The sequence below is a fragment of the Vombatus ursinus genome, unplaced genomic scaffold, assembly GCF_900497805.2.
Source record: "Vombatus ursinus unplaced genomic scaffold, bare-nosed wombat genome assembly UNPS02009205.1, whole genome shotgun sequence".
Taxonomy (NCBI): domain Eukaryota; kingdom Metazoa; phylum Chordata; class Mammalia; order Diprotodontia; family Vombatidae; genus Vombatus; species Vombatus ursinus.
The window spans coordinates 33,291,085-33,308,454 of NW_020948983.1; the positions used below are offsets into that span (position 1 = coordinate 33,291,085).

Consider the following 17,370-nt stretch of genomic DNA (forward strand, 5'->3'; position numbering starts at 1 on the left):
ACTTTAAGATACTCAGGTTCACATAGCCAACAAATGGAAAATCTAAGATTGAAATCCAAGTCTCTTTCTATTAAAAAATCAACCAATAATTATCAAGTCTTTAAACTCATGCATATGTAGCAAGGGACTAGCCAATGAGCCCAGCCCTTATGAGCATGTGAAAAGTGCTTGGCTGATGCAGTCCCCACATGTACTTTGTAGCATGTGTAGATGTTTTAAAACTAGTTCTATTCCATTAATAATGTGGTTTAAAAAAAAAAAAGAAATCTCTGGTCATAGAGCCAGAACTGGACTGCATTTAAAAGGTACAAGTCAGCCTGGCTCTTTTCTGTGGACCAGCTTTTTCTGCCCAGCATGTTCAAGTGAAGAGACAAGGACAAAGCCATTGGTGGAAGGAGAGACCTCAGGCCTTTATCTCCCTACCCTACCAGGATCACCATAACATAGCTCACACATGCATGAACATGTTTTTAATCTGTCACCCTTATGTCTCTTCTTCCTACTTTTAGGTAAAGAAGATTAGGGACAGCTACTACTTTGTAAGCTTCAAAAAGTCAATAGAGTGAGCCATCATGAGGTCTAGGATTGGAGTCCACGCTGGTTTTTATAATCAGCCACTGGATCATCAATTCCCCAAGGAATAAGCCTTAACCTTCAGGACCCGGTCCAATGGTGACTAAGATGAGAACTCATCCAATAATTATGCTGCATTTGGATGTCAACTTGTTGTGACCAATGCTCTGTAGAAACTACATTAAGTCTGAACCCACTCTTCCCAGGGATCAAGACAAGGAAAATGTGTGGGTTCTTGCCATGTCTTTGAAGTAAATACCCCTTTATAGAAGTTAATTGATTGGTTGATTAAATGGAACTTGAGCATTAAAAGTTAAAGGTGGGGAGTAGAAGGAGACATACCAGAATAGGAGTTCAAGTGTATTAGAGAAGAGATACACAAACACCTCAGGGGTGCTTCTCAATGTTAGATTGACTGGCTGTAAAACCTAGCATGGACTCTACTCCTAGAGTTACTAATGGCTTCTTCTAGGGACTTTTTGAAGTTTATAAGGCTATAGCTATGTCCGATATCTTTCACTTAAGTGAAGGGAAGAAAAAAAAAAGTGACAAGCTACTATAGGGTCATATGGTCATAGGGTACATCATTGTGTCTCTGGTGGGGATATAAGGGCCTGAATCCTCTCTCTCTTGCCAAAGACGTACTCCTTGTCTCCTCACTTGAACACATCAAGCAGGACAAAGCCAGTCCTTAGGATAGGCCCAGGATGCCTCATGCTTTTTGAATGAACTCCAGGGCTGATTCTATAGCCAATCAAAAAGACTATTCATCACCATGTGGTCAGTAGACAAGAACCTGTTACAGAATGTCTGTGTATGTTCTAAATTCCACATGGGGATAACATCAACCAAACATTCTGCACAAGCTCATAAGGGCTGGACTCATTGACCAGTCCCTTATTTTACTTACATCTCCATTTTGGAGATGGGCCACTGACCCATATAAACTAATTTTTCAATGAATGCCTTTCAGCTTATACTAGCAATTCTGATATAAAGAAAATTCTAAAGGAATTCGATTTAGGTGATTTGTCCTAATCAGTACCTTGATCTTGGAATTCAATACTGGATTCATCTAAGCCACAGAAAGGCTAGAATTATTATCATCATCATTACCATCATCATCAATAGTTACAAATTAGCACAGAAATACAAAGATCTTAGGATCACAGATTTATAACTAGAAGGGTCCTTGGAGGCCTTCTAGTCCACATTTCTAATTCTATAGATGGAGAAACTGAGGCCCTACTCCAATGTTTCATTTTGGTGTATAGGGGCTTTGAAGGATATGTTGACTGAATACAGTCATTAGCATGTACTATCACAGACTGCTGGCAGCTAGGTGGTACAGTGGATAGAACACCAGGCTTGGAGTCAGGAAGATCTGAGTTCAAATCTAGCCTCAGACACTAACTAGTTGCGTGACCCTGGTCAAGTCACTTAACCCCTATTTGTCTCATTTCCTCATCTGTAAAATGAGGAAACCCTGGAGAAGAAAAGGGCAAACCACTCCAATATCTTTGCCAAGAATACCCCATGAACAAAAAGTCTGTGGGATTATGTAGAGTTGGATATGACTGAATGACTGAACAACAGTCACAAACTGTGACCTTGACATGAAAGGGCCAGCTTAGCCTAGCTTAGAGAGTCTTGTCATCAAAAGGTAGGTCTCTAAGTAATTATTTTTTTTTCAATCACATTAGGGAGGTTGAAGAAACCCCTAGATTTATAAAATCATAGATGCTTAAAATATGAAGATGATAATAATGATGAAGAGGAAGAGCATGATAATCAATCAAAAATCATTTGCTAAACACCTTCTATATACTAGACAACGTGCTAAACTGTGAAGTTTGGATTCAGTCAAAGGGCTGCACTCGTGAATCTAGTGGGCCACATGTGGCCTTGAGGCCACAGGTCTCCCCACCCCTGTGCTAGACACTAAGATACAAAGAAAAAAAAATAAAGAAAAACCAATCCTCACTCTTTTTATAGTTTACAAATCATTTTCACATGTATTCCTCTAAACTCTGAGCTTCCTATTAGCACTTGTAAAGATGATTGTTTATATTGCCTCTTTCAAAACATAGTTTCGTCTTTTCTGAGATTATTTAGATCTGCAATGCATAAAGCTAACAAAAGATGGCAGTATAGTGTGTGCCCTCCTGCCTGCAGGGCTCAGGGTGGGAGTGGGGAAGGAGATGGTGTTTGTATAGCATCAGCCTGCTCCTGCCATCTAGAACCGCCTTCCTGGTTTTTCTGCCTCATTGACTCTTGATCTTGTTTCAGCAACATCTCTTTTCTCCATTGCCTTCACCTCATCATTTCCCTCTTTCCCTGTAACCCTTTATTATTATAACTCTGTCACTATATTATTTAACTTCATAACAGCATCATACAATTTGGGGGCTTTGGTATTAACTCTGAGAAGCATTTTTTTGTGATTCATTTAGCCTGAAACATGTCACATAAAATGGGGCTTTATTATGTGTGATGATGATTACTATGATTAGGGCAGGCCATTTTCAGAAACAAATCATTTCAACCTACATAAAACAGGGGCCCAGGACAGCTTTCTGCCTCCCCAAATCTCCGTGGCTCTACTTACACTGTCCTTTGTATTTTATTTACTTAATCCCTCTCATTTACCCACATTTCAACCTTTAAAAAAATTCCAAACTACAGTCTGGTATTGCAAAAAGGTCAATGAACTTGGAAGACAGGCGATCTGTGCTCTAGCCCCACTTTTGTGACTAGTTAGCTGCATAGCCATGGATAAGTCACTCCCCAGGTTTCATTTTCCTGATCTGTGAAATAAAGGTCTTATATTTGAAGATCAATGTCCCTGCCAGCTGTAATGCTTCACTTCTTTCATACCTCCCACTCTACTGCTAAAATAGAAGCCACCTAATATGACCTCCCTCTTCTCCCCTCAAAGTCCTCTATATCTTCATTCAAGCTCTTGTCCTCTACTCCTATCTCTGAAAAAGAGATGCCCTTCTCCTCCCCAAGGCCAACCCCTCTGCTTGTACCTTCAATACCATCCCATCTCATCTTCTCCAAATGTTTGCCCATTCTATTTTCTCTTACCCCTATTATTTGCAAACTCTCCTTAGCTACTGACTTTTTTTCTGATGTCTACAAACATGTTAAGATCTATTCTAGCTTTAAAAAACCCTTACATGACACTGCCATTCCCTCAAGTTATATTAATTCATCTCTTCTCCCTTTCACTGCCAAACTCAGAAAGAATTGTTTAAACCCAACATCTCTGTTTCCTCACTCACTACTACCACCTTCCATTCACTCATTTCACAATTTCTTACAATATGACTTCCAACTCCACCACTTAACTGAAACTGTTTTAAGAATTGAAATTATCTCTTAGCTGCTAAATTCAATGTACTTTTCTCAGTCTTAATCTTCCTTGACTTTTTTTTCAACTTTTGATACTCCCCATCTCCCATTTTTTGGATACTCTCTCCTCTCTTGGTTTCCATGATACTGTCTCCTGATCCTTCTGTATGTATCTGATTACTCTTCCCTTTCTTGGACCATTACCTATCTATCTTGTCTTCTTAACTCAGTGATTCTCAAACAACTTTTTTTCTTCTCTTTCTTCATTCTCTCTTGAAGATTTCATCAGGTACCTTAGCTTCAAGTACTATCACAATACAGATGAGCCTCAATTTATATATTCACTCCTACTGAACTTGCCCATTGTCAATACCTATTAGGTATTTCTTCCTATATGTCCTGTAACCATCTAGAATTGATGGTGTCTGAAGAAGAACTTATATCTTCTAAGCTAATCCTGCTTCTCTTAAAAAATTCCCTATTTTTGTTGAGAAAGTCTTCCTAGTCACTCTGGTTCAGGATTCTTGCCTCCCATATCAATTCTACCTATATGAATTCTCTCATATCTGGTCCTTTATCCTCACATCTGATCCTTTATCTGTGCTCACACAATTACCACCCATTTTGACCTTTTATCATTGTTTGTCTCAAACATACAACCTATTAAATAATATCATCGCTATACAGTAAATACAACAAACATTTATTAAGTACCTACTACGTGTCAGGCACTGTGCTAAGTTCTAGGGCTACAAATCAGAAAAAGAAAAACTATCCTTGCACTCAGGAATTTACAATCTAGTTGGGGAAGACAACACAGAAAATGAAGCTTAAAAAGCTGGAGATGGGGGGTGGGGAGAGGAAGGTACACTAAAAGGGACTGATGATGGTGCAGTATCATCACTGCTGATAGGAAAGGAAATTTGTTGGGCTTTTGAGTCATTTTATACAGAGGCTTTGCAAGGAGCTTTTTGTTCTGCCTTCCAGCCCTCCAAAGGGACAAAGGCATTCAGTCTTGACCCTCCCCATTCCATCTTCAACACAGCTACCAAAATCATCTCCCTGAGGTACATATTTGATCATATTACCCCTCTGGCTCAAAAATCTTCAGTGTCTCTCTGTCACTTTTAGGATGAAATACAAACTCCACGCACATGACATTTAAAGCCTGCCATAATTTGGCTCCAACCTATCTTTCCAGGTTTTATTTCATACGCCTTCCTTTAATACACTCTACTAGTATTAGTCCTATAGCAAACTACTAGATTACTAGCTGTTTCTTGTACTCAACAGTCCATCTGTTTTTCTCTGTGCTATCATACAGACTGTTTTCTCTACCTGGAACATAATTCCTCCTCATCTCTTTTCAGAATTTGGATCTTCTTAAAGGTTCAATTCCTGGTCTATATCCCCTATAATGCATTCTGAATTGCACTTCTTTTCCTCTATCCAATCTTCCTCTTCTCCACTATGTTGTTGCTTTCTCAATTTTTTTGTACTAAATGTTTATTCATTTTTATCCTGTGGGTAGAATGTAAGCTACTTGAGGGAATGAACTATTTCTTTTTCTTTCTTTCTTTTTTTAACTTTGTATTTCTCACACCTAGTCCAGCGCCTTGCACATCACTGGCAATTAAATGTTTATCAAATTGAATTAAGCTCAACTTTTGAGATTATCTTTGAATCCCAAGTCAGTTATGCCTGGGAATCTTAAAATGACCCCCGAATATTACAGCCCAAATTTCACAGTCCCTCATAAAAGAACATTGACAGAGTTTCCTAATCTTAACCTCATTTCATTGATCTTCAGTTGGAAATATAGAACTACTTCCATTAAATCTGCCACTTTAACTCATTGAGGGACAAAACCTGGCTTCCTCTGACCCACTTTCATCTGGGAGTCACTTAATCAACTTAAAGTGGTACTAATTTACAGCTACAAGTGCCAAGTGGTAATATTAGTTGATCTTTATATGGTACTCAGTTTTCCCTATGCCATTTTCCCATGACATCAAAAAAATGAAGCCTTTCTAATGTTATTCCAGTTAGTTACAGTAAGAACTTTGAGTACTGACCATCCTAGTGTTTACATTCAGTTAATTTGAGAACAGGCTCTCAGAATTTATATCACAGAATCATAAATTTTGAATTTAGAGAAACTTTGTTCCTAAGAATATACTTGAAAAGCAAATACACCTGCCATGGGGTGGTCCCTCTGGGTATCTATGCCTGGCAGTGACAGGTAACATGCCTGTACTCACAATTGGGTTAACTTAGCAGCTCAATGACAACAAAGGTGTGATCCCTTGAGAAGAAAGGAGATTGAAAATTCAAGAGGGCTGGGTAAGATATTGCTCACCTTCCCTGAGAAAAGTATAACTGATTTTTAAAAGAGAGAGAAGGGAAGGGAATAAACATTTATATAATGTATGATATATGCCAGGTACTATGTTATGTACTTTGTACAAATATTGTCTTATTTGACCAAAAGCCTTTGATAAATTGCAGTATATTTAAAGGAAGGTAACTAGATGGTGAAAGAACTCCAAAGCATGATTAAACACAGAGAATGTAAGCTCCTTGTGAGTAGAGACTGTTTCATTTTTTTTGGACCTGTATCGGCAGCATCTAACACAGTGCCTGGTGTATAGTAGGCACTTGCTAAAAACACATTGATTGACTGAATGGTTAAATAAATTGATCACAAAGAAGAAAAATTAGGCTCATCCTGTGTACATGCAGACTATGGAACCATGTCCAAAGCATGGAGACTACAAAGAGGAAGATTCTAGCTCAAGCAATAAAGAAGTTCTTAAAACTTAGAGGTATCTGAAAACAGAATGGGCCACTTAAAGAGGGAGTGAGTTTCCAGTCATTGGAGATGTTCAAGAAGAGATTTACCAGTTCAATTCAAGAGATGTTGTAAGTGGTGTTCATGCATCAATGCATTGAGCAGTGAAAATGTTAGACTAGGGGCAGCTAGGTGGCACAGTGGATAAAGCACCGGCCCTGAAGTCAGGAGGATGTGAGTTCAAATCCAGCCTCAGACCAAACACTTGACACTTACTAGCTGTGTGACCGTGGGCAAGTCACTTAACCCCAATTGCCAAAACAAAAGAAAGAAAAAGAAAATATTGGACTAAACCTCTAGGGTCTCTGACAATTTTAAGACTCTATTATTCTATGACACTATGGCAGTGGCAAAGGGAATAGCCAGATCCTAAATTTAGGACTAAAATGGATCTTAGGAACCATCTCATCAAATCACTGCATTGTACAAAAAAGGAAATTGAGGCCCAGAGAAGTTCACTGATTTGTCCATGGTAACACAATGGCAGAACAAGGATTCACACCCAGATCCTTTGATTCCAAATTCACGGTTTTTTTTAGGAAATATAAAGAGACTGTAGAACTAGAGCTGAAAGGGACATCAGCAATATATCAAATCCTCTCATTTTGCAGATGACAAAACTGATGTCCAGGGAAGTTATTTAACTAGCCTAAGGTCACACTGGTAGTGGGTGTCTGAAGCAAGATTTGAACCCCAATCCTTTGAGTCCGAGGGCAGCTAGGTGGCACAGTAGATAGAGTACTGGGTCTAGAGTAAGGAAGCCTCATCTTCCTGAATTCAAATCTGGCTTCAGACACTTACTAGATGTGTGACCCTGAACAAGTCACTTAACCCTGTTTGCCTCAGTTTCCTCAGCTATAAAATCAATTGGAGAAGCAAATGGCACACAGTTCCAGTATTTTTGCCAAGAAAACCCCAGAGAGTCAGACATGATTGAAAGTGACTGAACAACAACAACATCTTCTGAGTCCAGAGCCAGTTCTCCTTCCAGTGTACCAGAGAGAACTAGGTCTGTCTGCGTGAAATATTCCTCACTCCTCTGGGTATGGCTAATACTTGCAGAGGTAATAGAGCAGGAATGGATTAGACACAGAAGGACCATTGTTATGACTGCTTATTGCCAATAGCACAGACTTCACTGAAAGAAACTTCATTGAAAGATCCTTAATTGAAATAAATAATCACTAACTCCACGAGAGAATACGAAGACATGAAATACAAAGGAAGGTAGTACTGGGTTATATCTACCCCATTAACTAGCTGTGTGTCCTTGCATAAATCATCTCACCCCTCTGAGTGTCAGCTTCCTCATCTATAAAATGGAGTCAGCCTATATGATTTCTAAGGTCCCACAGGCCTGAGCAACCCTTGATGGAGGCTTATAAAGAAATGCCAGACAAGCACTTGTTCCATCATCCAAGAGTTAAGGCAATCCCCAAATTCCACAAATGCCCAGAGTTCAGTATGTTTGAAGTACAGAGGTCATTATGATACTCTTAACACTATTCTATTCATGGATAGCCACTGGGTTAAAGAACAGGAGGGGGAATAGTGGTCAATAATGAGGTTTGCAAAAGGCCTGGCACATCACTCATTTCTTGTGGCTGAGATGACTGTTTCAGAGCACACAGCTTTCCATCCCCACCAGCTCCGTATCAGACAACCCTCCCAGGGATGAGTCAGGGCACACCACAGGGTGAGGCCTTGTTAGAAATGCCAGAGGACCCTGGGAAGAGCCCAAAATACCGGAGATGTGATTCTCTAGGCAGGTGAGAGCAGAACAGTCCTGAGCACCTGGGATGGGGAGGCATGCTCCACAGAGAATACAGGTGTTCTGGCAAGAGATGAGCAGACCATGCTCAGGCTATGGGAAGTTGCTCTTCTGGGGAACTAATATCATAACAAATACACAACAAAACAGGGTCTAAAATACACAGCAGCTGCCAGAATTCAGTCCATCTGCGAGGCTGTCCAATCTATGTCTGATTAAATAAAATGTTTATGAGGCAAGGGAGGTCAGCAAGATTAAAAATAGCCCCCCAAGACTCATCGGTAATGATCTTCTGAAGGATACTGCATGCTTTTTTTTTAAGGACTTCAAAAAGTCTGATTGATGTTCATTCTAGCAAGCACACCCAAACAGCCCTAAGAGGCATACAGAGAATATCTAGTATTCTCCTTGGTTTGAGAGGTCAAGACACAGGTAAAAAGAGAGCAAGGACCTGATCTTGGGTCACATAACAAGTCAATGGTAGACAGGCCTCAGAACTCAATTCTCAGCTCTCTAAATCATCCATGCTGAGATCCCATAACTTCCAAAGCACACTCCTAGAAACAGAGAGGCTTATCCACAGTGAAAGGAAGAGCCAATGCAGAGCCTAAACAGGAGCTGAACTAGAAGGCAAATGGAGCAACTGTCAGGAGTCATATCTTTGATCCCACTTTCAGCAGAAACATCTGTTGTACTATCAAATACAGCTGTCTGATCAAAGAGAACACTAGTTATCTCGGACTATATATGCTAAGCTGCAAGCTCTCGGTTTCCCATCTAGTTCAAATTTTATGACTTCTATCAGGACCAGCCAGCCCTTCAGTGTAACAGATATTAATTGAATGTCATCTGGACGTGTGTCAGATGCACCATTATCTCCTCTCTATATGCTGGGCTGAGCATATCACCCAGAGGAAACACTCTCCTTGTTCCAAAGCATTTTATAATATAACCTGGGGGGATAGGGGCAGAGGGGGCCTGGCAGCACAGGGTGAAGCATACCAACTGACAAAGTTCTTACAAATAATTACAATAACTACAAAAAAGGAAGCAAAAGGTGAAGGTAGTTCCATATAAATAAATATATAGGTATATATGTAGACACATGTACATATACATATATATATACATGTGTTGTGCATGCATATATATATATACATACATACATATGTTTGAAAATGTTAAGGCATATAGAGCCAGAAATTCACTGGGAAGAATCAGAGCAAATTGAACCCAGGTGTGGGAAAGGAAGGGAAAAATTAGGAAGCAGAAATATACTGAAAATTGGAGATGGGAATAGTGAAGGAAAAATTAGTCATGATCAGAGGCAAGAAGAAGATATTTTAAAAGTTAAGGCAAGCTGGAATCCTGAGAAGAGCCACCGGGGGAAAATGTATGAGCAAAGGACAGAAAGGTAGTATCACAGCAAGAAAACGAAATTTGAATTCAGAGGACCCAGGTTCAAATCTTTGCCCTCCTACTTACTACCTCTATGACTTTGTACTTACCTTCTCTGGAGTCAGTTTTGGTTTTTTTGTTTGTCTGTTTTTTACCTGTAACATCAAGGCATTGAAATAGACTACTTTTAAGGTTTCTTCCAAATTTGACTTTTATGACCCTAGGATACTATGGATATTATCATTTGGGGATTCTGTGGGCTACCTAAAGAACAGTTTTGCTTGAACCTGGAGAACCTAAACAGCAAGGATCTTACTTTCTCAACATTTGGGAAAACTTAAAGAAAAAAATTATACCATCTTCTCTACACCACCAGCTCTACCATTATCCCCCTTAAACCTCAGTGGGTGGCAGCAAAAGCAACATTAAGTGAAGAAAACCTTTTACTGGGACATATCTGGAGTATCCTAATGAGGATAAGTACCAATAGAAACTGGGCATGAATAAAATGTTCCAGACTTTTGACCAAGGGGTCACAAAAAAGAGAAGACTAGGACAAACTGGGTTTGGTCTCTCTCAGATGGTACTTTTTTTCCAGATGGAGACTAAGAGAAAATGAGATTTAAATATATATAAATACTTTGAAAAGCTAAAAGTGCTTTAATTCAATACTTCATAAATCTATGGCTTTATCATGAGGACTTCCCCCACCAGCAAAGTTCACAGGCCCTCCCTTACCAATTGCATAGTTTTCAAAAGTGGCTAAAGACAAAAAAAATAATAATCTTCACCACATGGAAAACCTGGTAATGAGTATTTATGGACTGGTCCTTAGAAAATTGAAATATGCTCCTAACATGGCTCCTGTATTTGAAGCCTTTTAAATTTGAAGCCTTTAAATTCAATAGGGCTTTCCAGAATTTATGTTGTACTGTTGATACTTTGAAAATCCCAGGTCATCTCCATAAAACAATGAAGCATAAGAATATGACATGGAAGAATAACAGACTACCAGTATATGGTGTATTATTGTTATTTAACCAATTTATATTTGTCATGTTCTTCATTTCATTCATACTTAGGGAGGTGGGATTGTGTGCGTTCTGTGTGTGTGTCTATGTGTTTGTCTCTGTAGATTTGTGTGTACACATGCACTGCACTCAGACACATGTGTTTAAGGCCCATTATTGAAGTGCAGATGTTATCAATTTGGTTTTATTTTGCCTTGGCAACTTCATCTGAGGTCCCTCCCTTTCTCAATTCATTATGACATGGATCTGCTTACATGAGTAATTAGGTTGAGGAAGCAGGTGGGTATGTGGGTGGGGAAAAGGAAATCTGTATGTTCGGCATGTAGGGTATCAGTAAGCTGTCCTGGCATGCAGCCTCAGAGAGTACTATCCTGGGCCTTAGTATCCCTTTCTCTGTTTAAAGGTGTGTAGTCAGTGCATCCATTGTAAATCTTGCCCTGAAGACGAGCTAGGGACAGTGCTTTGGTGGAGAACAGCTGCATAACTAATTTTAGTCTCAGGCTGGAGAAGTGGGGTAGTTTTAATCTCCACAGAAAAGTCACTTTGATACAACACTTGGCATCCTCTCACAAAAAAAAAAAAAGAGAGAGACAGTCCTGAATAACTGGAGCTCAGGCTGTTATATTTGGAAGAGGACATTAGAGAAGGCTTTTAGTACCTAATGGAATTTTATATCCCCTTCTCCTCCCTGTAATAGTCTCTCAAACAAGCCCCAATGTCCATTCATTTAAGGAGACCTGGGGGAAATGTCTAGATTTGCTTATATGAAAGAGAGCCATGGGGAGCAGGGATCTAAAAACCTCTAATTCCAGATTCTTCCCTAACCCTTGTTCTGTGGCCCAAAAGACCTATCCAACAAGTGAATGGCAAAGCTTTAAGAATTTGGATTCAGTCACAGTACTTACTTTGGAAAACTATGCTCTTCTCTGTAGAATGTCAGCTCCTGAAGAACAGGAATTATTTGAGTGCGTGTGTGTGTGTGTGTGTGTGTGTGCATATCCAGAACCTAACATGGTGCCTTGCATAGAGCAGGGGATTAATAAACACCTATTGAATTGAATTGTACATCCATTTTCTTATTCATACAATTGACCTAGCCTCTACCCAAAAATATTGGAAGACTGCAAAGGTTTTGAGAATTCTGAGCTATAGAGTTGCATACAATAGTGCCTGGCATATAGTAGGTACTTAAAAAATGCTTGTTGATTGACTGACTATTCCTGTTACAGGACTTATCCAGAAGAGAACTGAACTTGGAATCAGGATTATAGTTCACCCCTAGCAGTGATAGTTTCCATATGATTATGGGCAAGTCACTTAATATCTCTGAGTTTCAATTTCCTCATCTGTTAAATGGGTATGCCCCCCATCTCATGGAGTTGTAATGAAAGTGCTTTGTAAACCTTGAAAGGTGATATAAACGTGAATGATTGTTAATGTTAATCCAACCAACAAAATTAGATGGGATGGATATTAAGGCTTCAAAGAAAAGGGTAGAGTTAGATAGAGGGCTAAGACTCCCATATTAGTGAACAAATGGTTACACAAGTTTCATCTAATTAAACATTAAACTGCAACACAAAATTAAATGACCTTTTACCAATGTCTAACATCTCAGGTTGGCTGCTGTATACTGTGGCTGTTAAACTGAAATCTTGGACTAGATGGTCTAGGTAATAAATCATTTTTCCCTAAGGAGGTATGGTCTGAAATGTTTCATTAGGCTACGATAAGAGGACCACCTAGCCCAGATTTTACAGGGTGATCTAAAAACACAGTAATACTGTTCATAACCCTAAGAAACTTTCTTTAGGCTCAACAGCCCCATCATCTAACCCTATGCCTTCTGTTCCCTGGTCCTATTCTCCCATATTCCCATTACTATGATAAGCTTTGTTCCCAAATTCAATTCTCACTGCTGCCTTTCCTGTAGAGGATCTTAGCCCAGTCTAGTTTTGTGATGCAGGCTTATTTGCCCTAGGAAACAACACAAAGGGCTTTATGTGAGGATGGATAGGCACTGGCAGAGCTGTGGTGGCTCAGGAGCAGACTAATCAGGTAGAATATGGTCCAAGATTAATGTAAGGACATCGAAAATAACACGCTTGAGTATGGAAATGCAACTTTTCAAACTACTCCATCTATCTTGGAAATTGGCTGAATTTCTTTTAATATTCTTTCAAGGTCCTCTCTGAGTCCCTCCCAAGAATGATGTATCCTAATGGCTCAGAGTATCTGTAAAGCTTCTGTGCCCAGCCATCTTCTCTTTTAACATTGTGACTTGCTCTGCTTTTGCAAACCAGGAACAGAAAGAATAGGCAGAGAAATCCATCTTTACATTATAATGGCATCTTACCTACCAGCATACAACCATGATGGGCTATTACATGACCCAGATCACATATCAGAAATTGGGCTGGCTTATGCTTCTGATCTTGTGGGACCTGGCATCTTTTCAAGCCATTTCTGTACTGTCTTTTGGAACAAAATAATAAAAGAATAAATTGGAAGCTTAGGACTAGCCTGGCTTTTTTACAGTTGTCTTTTCTGTCTAAAAGTTTAGTAGGACAGGATTATGATGTTTCCATGTACTTTCAGGGGGACAGAAAGGAATCTCTAAGCCACACTGGAAATCCCATATGTGTATCTCCATTTAGGTGTATCTCCATTTAACCACCATCTTGGACATATATCCACCTAGACATGATAGGGCAGCTGGGTGATGCAGTGGATAAAGTGCCCAGCCTGAAGTCAGGAAAACTCTTCTTCCTGAGTTCAAATCTGGCCTTAGACACTAGCTCTGTGACCCTGGGTAAGTCACCAAACCCTGTTTGCCTCAGTTTCCTCATCTATAAAATAAGCTAGAGAAGGAAATGGCAAACCACTCCAGTACATTTGTCAAGAAAACCTCAAATGGAGTCAGGAAAAGCTACATGACTGAAACAACTGAACAGTAACAATAGGACATGATATGGCTTTATGTAGGCTAAGTAGCTACCTGCTCAGTACCTGATAATCCTGGTGCATTTTCTAGAATAAGGGGTGATAACCTTGAAAAGCAGCTCCATTGCTCCATTAATGCCCAGCATTGCTGCAGTCGTGACTGTGAAAAAGATAAGGTAACAATAGTTATGGGATGAGCAGGAGCCAAGCTGTCCTTAACTTTAGAAAATTAACCCAAAGACCTGGGAAGGGGTAGACTACTTTCTGATTTTTTGCCAGTGATCTCATCTGTGACACAGTAGAGAAGATGAAGTGCGAGGCTCAAACATCATATAATCTATTGAGTCTGGGGCAAATGCACTTTGACTTCTGACTTCCCCCATTACACACCTCCTTTTTATTACTAGGGAGAATATGCAAGAAAATTGTTGCACAGAAATTCACTTCATGGTGGGACAGGTTTTCTGATCATTTCTTTAGTATTTCTATGTACAAATGCCAATGTTTCTGGGTCCCTCTCCTTTCCTCCTCTACTCCTTTCCCTGTAAACTCAGAGAAGACCAAAGTTGTAGAAAAGGTCCGCTGGGATTGTGATACCTCAGGGAAGGCCCCACAATGATCAAGTGAAATCACTGGAGCAAAGGATTTAAAACTGGTAAAAGAAATATTAGAGACCATCTACTCCAGCCCCTTCATTTTGCAGATGAGAGCTCAGAGAATGGGGAGTGTTTTATCTCAGATAATCCAGGAGTAGAAAGCAAAGCCAGGATTCAAATCCAGGTCCTCGGATTCCACAGTCAGTACAATTTCCACTCATGGAAATGAGAATGGATGTTTTAAGCCTCTCAAGAGAAGAACCCTCTCAATGGCAAGGTACAAGAGTAAGGTTCCCATATTAGTAAACAAGTGGCCATATAAGCTTCAACAAATTAAAATTAAACTGCTATACAAAATTAAAACAACCTTTAGCCAAACATGTCAGGTTGGCTGCTCTGCACTGCGGCAACTCTCTAGATATAAGTATGGACTAATTCAACTGAGCTTAGAATGATTGTTTTAATTCTCAAGAGCAATTTATTGCCCAGGAGATATGTCTTCATTTTTTGCATAACCACCATAGATGTCTTCCATCTTTGACTCGGTTACAGCTGAGGGAATGATCTGAGTGTTCCTTCAACTCTCTGCTAGAATTTCAAAGATATTATCTATTCCCTCCTGCTGAAGGGAGCAGAACAGTTATCCCCAGCACTCTTTTCTTCTTTTTTTCAGTTTGCCTGAATGGATGGCTACAAATATGGCATCAAGGCCTGGAGAATAAATCCTCTGAATGGTCATAGTCCAATCCTCTCACTTCTAATCCAGAAGAAGGGAGAAAGAAATGGGACCTGGGTAAACTCTTGGCCCTTAGTAGAATTGTTGGCAGGGTAAAACACCAGGCTTTCATTGTTCTCACTGGCTATGATGCAGAGGACAAAGTGTAGAATCTCCAGTAGAGAGAGAATAAGAATAAGAAACTGACACTGGTTCAGCAGCCAACAGGCTCTCTGGATGGCTGCCTGAGGCTGGGCCTCTGGCAGCTCTATAAACATACCCCATTGGACATTTGGGAGCTGCCAAAGGGCCCATTGGCTTCTGCAGCCTTATTAGGACCGTAGCCAAGTCATCCTGCTGACAGGGAATGTTTGGAGAGCTTGCTGGTGCCTTCTACAACACCAGACAATTCATTAAGGAGACAGCGATGTACAGGTTGCTCAAACTGTTATTCTCAGATGGTGTCATATTCTGTGGAGACTGTACAAATGTTTCCAAAGTATATTATGGAACAATTGCTACAATATCAAGATGGATGTCAAATGGTCACTGAGATACCTTTTACCCACAACAAAATCACTGGTCTTCTCAGAGCTGCAGAAAGAGTGGGAAGTCATCTGACTGATGCTTTTGTTGATCTAGCCATGTGATATCATTGATATAGAACTCAACCTACCAATGCAGATATGCAAGATGCCCCTAAATTGTAGTCTTAGAGAATTATGTGAGACATAAAAAGGTCAAGTGATTTGTCTATGGTCACACAGATAAATTTTTCAGAGGTAGGACCTGAATCCAGATGTATCAGTCTCCAAGACTATCCTTATGCTATGATGCTTCTTAACTGATTTCATTTTTATTCCTCAGAACATTTACATAAAGTACTTCCAATTTTTAGACCTCAAAATGGTAGCTGTAGTCACTCTTTGTGAAGGCACATAGGGGGTGCAGTATACAGAGTGCCAGACCTGGAACCAGGAAGACCTGAGTTCAAATCTCACCCCAGACACTTACTAGCTATATGACCCTGGGCAAGTCACTTAACCCTGTTTACCTTAGTTTCCACATCTGTAAAATAATCCAGAGAAGAAAATGGCAAGCCACTCCAGTATCTTTGCCAAGAAAATCCCAAATGGGGTCACAAAGAGCCAGACATGACTGAAACAACTAAACAAAGTCACTCTCTGACTGCAGAGTTGCTCTATATATCATCATCATCATAGCTAATGTGAGAGGCAACTTGGCATAATGGATAGAGAGCTGGCCTGGGGTTTTACTTGTTTTTAAGCTCCTGTTCTTTGCTATGTGAAGGCTGTCAGGCACTTCCATCCACTCCTCCATGAAAAGTACTTTGTCAGAGAAGGAAGTACTTTGTAATTAGTTTTGCTTGCAGCCATGTTGGGAAAGCAGTGATGCATAGATGATACAGGACTGACTCTGAAGCCAAGAAGTCATGCCTTTGACTCATACTGACTGTGTGATCATATGACCTCTCAGAGCTCTAAGCAATTCTCCAATATCCTAAGTTTCAGAGAAGGTGCTGACCTGAATTGGGAGAAGGAATTTCCTCATCAAGAATTCTTCACACCAATGAAATCCCATGTCCAGTCCAAAATTTGCAAAGTACTCTACATTGATGATCTCATTTTATCCTCACAACAAACCATTCAAGTAGATACTATGGATGTTTACTCTACCCACTTTATAGATGAGGAATCTGAAACTGAGACATTAAGAGGGATCAGCCAGCTGGGGAGAGCCCAAGCATGGACTAGAAGCCAGGAGCTTTAAGCTACAGGCTTTATGGGAGAAAAGGAAAGGAAATGCTTGAGGCTTGCTGAGACTTTGAAGGCCCACTTTAGGGCCAGACTCAGGATTCTGCAAAGCTGAAGTGAAGATCAAAATATAAGCTCTTGCCTATCACAGCTCATCTCCTCACAAGCAGCTGTCATAAATCTAGTCAATTAATTATTTCCACTTATCCTCTCCCTCCTTTTCCCCCTTCATTCTCCTCCTCCCCCAACTCTCTCCTAGCTCTCTTTTTTCCTTATCTCCTTGCTTCACCTAGACCCCCTACACCCTCCTCCACCTCCTCCTTCTATTTCTCTCTCTCTCTCTCTCTCTCTCTCTCTCTC

The 17,370-nt window shown here is 40.1% G+C and overlaps 1 protein-coding gene across 1 annotated transcript in view; it reads right to left on the reverse strand.

The window, feature by feature from the left end:
* AGBL1 (ATP/GTP binding protein like 1) overlaps positions 1–17,370 on the reverse strand; it is an 868,369-nt gene that overhangs the window by 840,745 nt on the left and 10,254 nt on the right. Inside the window, 1 exon segment of the mRNA XM_027851980.1 lies at positions 13,991–14,084. Within this exon segment, the coding sequence (XP_027707781.1) occupies positions 13,991–14,084 (94 nt within the window).